The following is a 5,788-nucleotide window of genomic DNA, read 5'->3' on the forward strand; positions in this document are numbered from 1 at the left end:
GATTTTACACTGCATCTTTTCCCCAAGCTTCATCTGTTGCACTGGAACGATAAAGGTCAGACATCAGGGTCATTTTATGCTCACAAACACACAAACCCACAAGCATTACATGTAGTAAAAGTGATCAAGCTTCAGAGTGATTCTTCCTTTGTCAAAATAACCCCCTGATGATTAAGTGTGTGTGTTACAGATAATAAAAAACTGCAAGCGAGCGTCTTGGCAGGAATACATAGACTGAAGTTACAGGACAGGTCATCCTTTCTGTGTTGAGAACTGGCCAAAGAAAACGCTGCCTGGGCCCAAAGGACCAGCTGGGGGAAATGAGTCACACACATGAAAGCACACACTCTCCCAGCAGCAGCACTGTAGATATCAGAAACATGCCTAAAAGTGGTGTCTAGACGGAGTTGAGTCCATACAGGCACACAAGCTGACCCATGCTGCTGTCCACGCAGCATGGGTCCCCCCCCCCTCAGACCTCCTGGTTCATATTGAGCTGGTGTCAGCTCCAGTGCTGCAGGAAATTAATGAAAAGAAAGCTCAAAAGATGAAGACTGGAGAGAGCATGAGGAAAACAAAAAAGATGCTGCGATGGATGAACCGACTATCAGGAGACACATCAGCAGAAGAACAACACAGAGCTTTATTGTTATTTGCACAGTGACTAAGTTTAGTCATAGAGGCTGTAAAGTAAATGATTTTAACAATAACTGAGAAGTTCTCGAGAAGTTCTCTAGTTATCTAGAAGCTGCAGCGGGAGCAGCTGCACATCTGCAATTAGAATGAGATTATGATATGAAAACACAAATATAGATCATAGACTGTCTATAAAGAATGTCTGTCCACTTCCTCTCACTATCCTGAAGCATGAAGATAAAATATCACAGATACTAAAGCTTTCGCATTTGGAGTCTGTGCAGTAGTGATCAGGGGGTTGAGCCTCTGTAAAGGTCCCATCAATACACGTGCACGTCACCTCGTCTTTATATCATCAAATAACTCGTCAAAATCAAACTTGTCAATCAAACTTAATTTATGTGCATTTTGCAAATAAGTTAATGCTACTTGAAGGAATAATTAAACTTTGTGTTTGCGTGGCCACTTTCATTTCTGGATGCCAAATATGATTTACTGCGAGAAGCTAATTAGCTTAGCTTAGCATGGTGACTGAAAACATGCTTGCGAAACAGCTTTCCTGGATGGTTCAAAGAAAATCTGCCTCCAAAAACCTCTTCAGCGCCCGGATTTTCAAATTGAATCCAGCACCAGCAAATACTTTTTTCATTAAGAGCCAGACGAGCTTCATTTTGATCTAATCTACATACATGTTGAGTTTCAGGACAGCATCTTGCTTGTTAGTGATGCCACTGGGATGATGAAATCTGTCCATAGGAGAAAGATTCCCTCCTCTTCATCCCTCCTCCTCATCATTGTCTCTTCGTCTGTTGCTAAACAATAGAGACAGATGGTCACCCCTCTCTCTGGCTGAACACCAACACAAGAATTTATGCAATCTTTTCATGGATAGACCGGATCCTTCCTTTGACTGGATCTCACCCGGAGAACCTAAGATGCTTATAGAGACAGTTTCATCATCAGTGAGGAACAATTACAAACAGGACGTAACAGTTTGTTAAACATGTCAAAATAAAAGCAGGATTTCTCACTGTTTCTTCTCCTTCCAGCATCACACAGTCGTGTTTGTTAATAATAAATAATAACTACACACACTTCTACCTAAATGTAGTTAACTCACTCTCGGAAATAATATAAAACTGTTCAACCTGACATTGCTCATCAAAAAACAAATTTAGACTCTCCTCTAAACTCATCAGCAGATTGAGTTTGAAACTTTAAGGACCATTAATCAACTGCTTAAATGTTAAGATTCATGCCTTCTTGTATGAAAGCTCGGACAGAATAAATCTCCTGATGAAAATAATGCGTTAAGACTGAAAGTTCCAAAAGGCTCTGACTGTTGTTTACAAGACCAACAATGAACTTAAAATCTCTATTGTCATATTTTCTCAGCTGCAGAAGCTTTAAGATGCTTTACTCAAACAAAATCCTGCAACATCCTCGCAAATACACACAGACTACCTGTCAGGATGAGAACTGCAGTCACTGTGCCTTTGATTCATGAGCCTTTGATTCATGTGTATGTGTGTGTGTAGGTGCATGTATGTGTGTTTGTGTTAAAGCATCTAATCAGGGAGGGAGGAGGCACTGCTGCACTGAATGAACTCTTGTTGCACCGAGCAGAGAGACACACACTCAAAATATACCAACATGGGCCAAATACTGGTTCCTGTGTGTGTGTGTGTGTGTGTGTGTGTGTGTGTGTGTGTGTGTGTGTGTGTGTGTGTGTGTGTGTGTGTGTGTGTGTGTGTGTGTGTGTGTGTGTGTGTGAGGGGGTGGACACACTTCAAACGCTACTCGACATAAATCTAAAAGCACCAGATAAACACACACTCAAAGGCAACATTTTTCTCTGTAAATAGCTTTACATCTAAATTAATGTCTTTTAACTCCCTGTGTTGTAAAAATATTTGCAGAGTCCAGAGGGGGAAAAAAAACAGGAGTTATATTCACATGGCTCCACTTTTGACCTGAAGTGTCGTCACATGATAAAAACCCTCCTTCATGCTCGCAGCCTCCAGCCTGACTCCCACCTCACGCACTCCCCTCCCTGTCTGCCCGGCTGTCTCTTCTCCCGGCCTCACAGTGGGATGATGTAGATTTCTATGAGGATCTTGCAGCTTCTACTTGTGCTCCATATTGTTCTTCTTGAGCCCAGGGAATGATGGAAGCCAGTCTGCTGGAAGCTGTTTGGACTGAGAGGATTTTTTATTGATGAGGAGGAGAAGAATATTGACTGGAAGTTGCGGGGTTGTTTTGTGAATGTTTGCAGGTAGGAATGTTCTTTTACTTCATATTTTCTTGCTTTATTTTTCTTTTTGACATGTTTGGATCATTAATGCACAGAAGTGAGAATCCAATCACACACCACTAGGCTTTAGCTTTCCTCCTCATATGTTCTAAAGCAATTTTTTTCTGCACTATAATCTAAATTATCTTTGACTTCTGGCTGTCTTTTCCTAGATGTATTAATTTCTAAAAATAACATCATACTTACAGTTATATTAGTTATACTTCCATTATAATCATAATTAGGTGATGTCAGCAGTTTAAATAAGCTGTTGCATGTAATAATGTTACCGTTACCTGTTTTATTCAGTTGCAGACACATTGACAATTTATAATAAAATATCACAGACATTACAAACGTTTTTGCCAGGAGATTTGTTCAGAAACTGAGCTTGTGCGCCCTCTGCTGGCTTAATAAGTTATCACGAAGAGCCTGCTAGGCCTGATGGACTCGGTGCTGTTTGTATTTTCTCCATTATTTGTTTAAAACACTTAACTCTTTCTAACACTGAGTAATATTTCCTCTTCTTTGTATCGTTCTCTCCAGTGGAATGGGCCTCCTATACGGTCAGTATCTGCTGCTCTGCGTGGCCGCCCTCACAGTTTCTGCAGCGTTTGCCAAAGATGGAGGCAGCGAGGCCGACAGGTGGCCCAGGCAGAGCCTCCCGGTGCTGCTGGACACGCACACACAGCTTTTAAACACCCTGTCGTTCAAAGGGCAGGTGGAGGATGAGGAGAAGGCAAGTGCAAAGACACTCTGTGGGATCGAGTGTCAAGAAAAGTTACCACCTGTTGACCAGACGGAGCAAGAGAGGATTCTGGGATACGAGACAATGTATGAGAATGGTACACGCACGCATACCGATATCAGCTTGCAAGGTTTTGATAACACGTCTGCAGGAAGGCCAGCCCACTCAGAGATCCACACAAGAAGGAAACGACAGGTTTACGGAGCAGACGGACGCTTCGTGATCTCCGACTCACATTTTATCACCAACTACCCGTTCTCCACCGCAGTTCGTCTCTCCACCGGATGCTCCGGAGTCCTGGTGTCCCCAAAACACGTGCTGACAGCGGCACACTGCATCCACGACGGCGCCGACTACCTAGAGAGTGCCAGGAGGCTCAGAGTAGGAGTGCTGCAGCTCAAAGCCAAAAGAAGAAGAGGAGGAAGGAGGAGAGGGGGGCGACAGAGGGGTGGGAGGAGAGGAGAGGAGAAGACGATGGAGGAAGGTGAGGAGCAGAACAGTTTAGATGGAGATGTGGCAAGAGGCAGAAATGGGAGACGCAGAGGAAGAAGGGTGGAAGGTCACATGGAAGCTGAGGCTGGAAATATTGAAAGAGGAAGAAAACGAAAAGGCCTCAAGCGCGTTCGACGCAGCGTCCAACCCAGAAAGCAGCCCGTCTTCCGTTGGACTCGAGTTAAACAAACCCAAATCCCTCAAGGATGGATCCACGGCAAGGACTCCACCAACTCGGCCTCTTCTGACTACGATTACGCACTTCTGGAGCTAAAACGACAAGTCAAACAGAAGCCCATGGCGCTCGGAGTGGCTCCATCCACTGCTCCACTGGCACGGATCCACTTCTCAGGCTACGACGCCGACAAAAGCCTGCTGGACGGGCGCGGAGAAGAGAAGGTGGTTTACCGTTTTTGCTCAGTGACAAAGGAGTCCGACAACCTGATGTACCAGCGGTGCGACGCACAGCCCGGGGCGACAGGCGCTGGCGTTTATGTCCGTCTGAGGCAGGAGGAGGGAGATGAAGGCGGGAAAGGGAAGTGGCAGAGGAGGGTGATCGGGGTGTTCTCGGGCCATCGGTGGGTGGAGGTGGAGGGCGGTGAGCTGAGGGACTATAACGTTGCCGTGAGGATCACTCCGGCCAAGTACGCCCAGATCTGCCACTGGATCCACGGAGATCCAAGTCTCTGTAAAGAGGTCTGAACTTCCAGAGCAATGGATCTACAACGAGAACAAGATTTGACGTCACTTTTTAAAAGACTCTAAGATCCCAGAACTGGTCTTAAGAAAGTTCTGTAGGTATTTTTCTTAGGTGCTGACTGCAGGGTTTTCTAACTGTTGTAAATCTAGGATATGGATAGGACATCCTCAAAATGGCCTCCTTCAAGCACTGAAACAGCCAATAGAGACGCCTCCAAACCAAACCTTGTCATATCTAAGCCTACCCATCATTTTCTGTAATCAACATTTCAACTGTCTCATTATGTGGCAAAATACTAGAAGAAAAAGAATTTTGAATATATATCTCCTGTACAGTTACACTAAATAATTTCAGTAAGTGCTTTTTGGGATATGCATAAATATCGTAGTGAATGTTGACCTGAAAATAAAACAGTTTTCTCCCTTGTCAAAATCGTTACCCACAATTCCTCTCAACCTGCGACAGTTACACAGGTCAGATTGTTGTTGTGTTATTGGTGGACTATGGAGGTCTGTTTCTTTGTGACTCAGCGACCCAACTTTATTCCTTTATAATAAGTTTAATTTATATTTTCTAAGTTGTGTTATTCATTATCTTCCATCTTTAGGATTTTTGTATTTCATAGCTCAGCTAAGATGGTAAGTACTGAACCTTTTATGACCTACAAAATGAAAATAAGGGTAAAACACTCATAAACACCAACATCCGAACAACAAATTGTAATATGTCGATAAGACAAAGATTACGACTTCCATAATTTCAGTTCATGTAAAAGGAAAGACAACATATTATTGCTGTGAGTGTGTATTTGTGTGTATACCGTCTTGTATTGTCTTATGTTTGATACTTCACAACAAATAAAAGTGTTGAATTTGAAAGACCAAGCAGACCAGAGATAAGTGATGAGCCGTGAGGATGG

At 43.5% G+C, this 5,788-nt stretch overlaps 1 protein-coding gene across 1 annotated transcript; it reads left to right on the plus strand.

The window, feature by feature from the left end:
* Positions 1-2,660: 2,660 nt before the first annotated feature.
* Positions 2,661-5,753, plus strand: LOC118099707 (serine protease 23-like). The gene is made up of 2 exons (XM_035144424.2): positions 2,661-2,911; positions 3,476-5,753. The coding sequence occupies exon 2, from the start codon at positions 3,480-3,482 to the stop codon at positions 4,869-4,871; it is 1,392 nt and encodes a 463-aa protein (XP_035000315.1). The 5' UTR covers positions 2,661-2,911; positions 3,476-3,479; the 3' UTR covers positions 4,872-5,753.
* The last annotated feature ends 35 nt before the right edge of the window (positions 5,754-5,788 follow it).

Source organism: Hippoglossus stenolepis, chromosome 20, assembly GCF_022539355.2.
Source record: "Hippoglossus stenolepis isolate QCI-W04-F060 chromosome 20, HSTE1.2, whole genome shotgun sequence".
Taxonomy (NCBI): domain Eukaryota; kingdom Metazoa; phylum Chordata; class Actinopteri; order Pleuronectiformes; family Pleuronectidae; genus Hippoglossus; species Hippoglossus stenolepis.

Coding starts and splice junctions, on each gene's coding strand:
- LOC118099707 (XM_035144424.2), top strand. CDS start 3,480: ATGGGCCTCCTATACGGTCAGTATCTGCTGCTCTGCGTGGCCGCCCTC.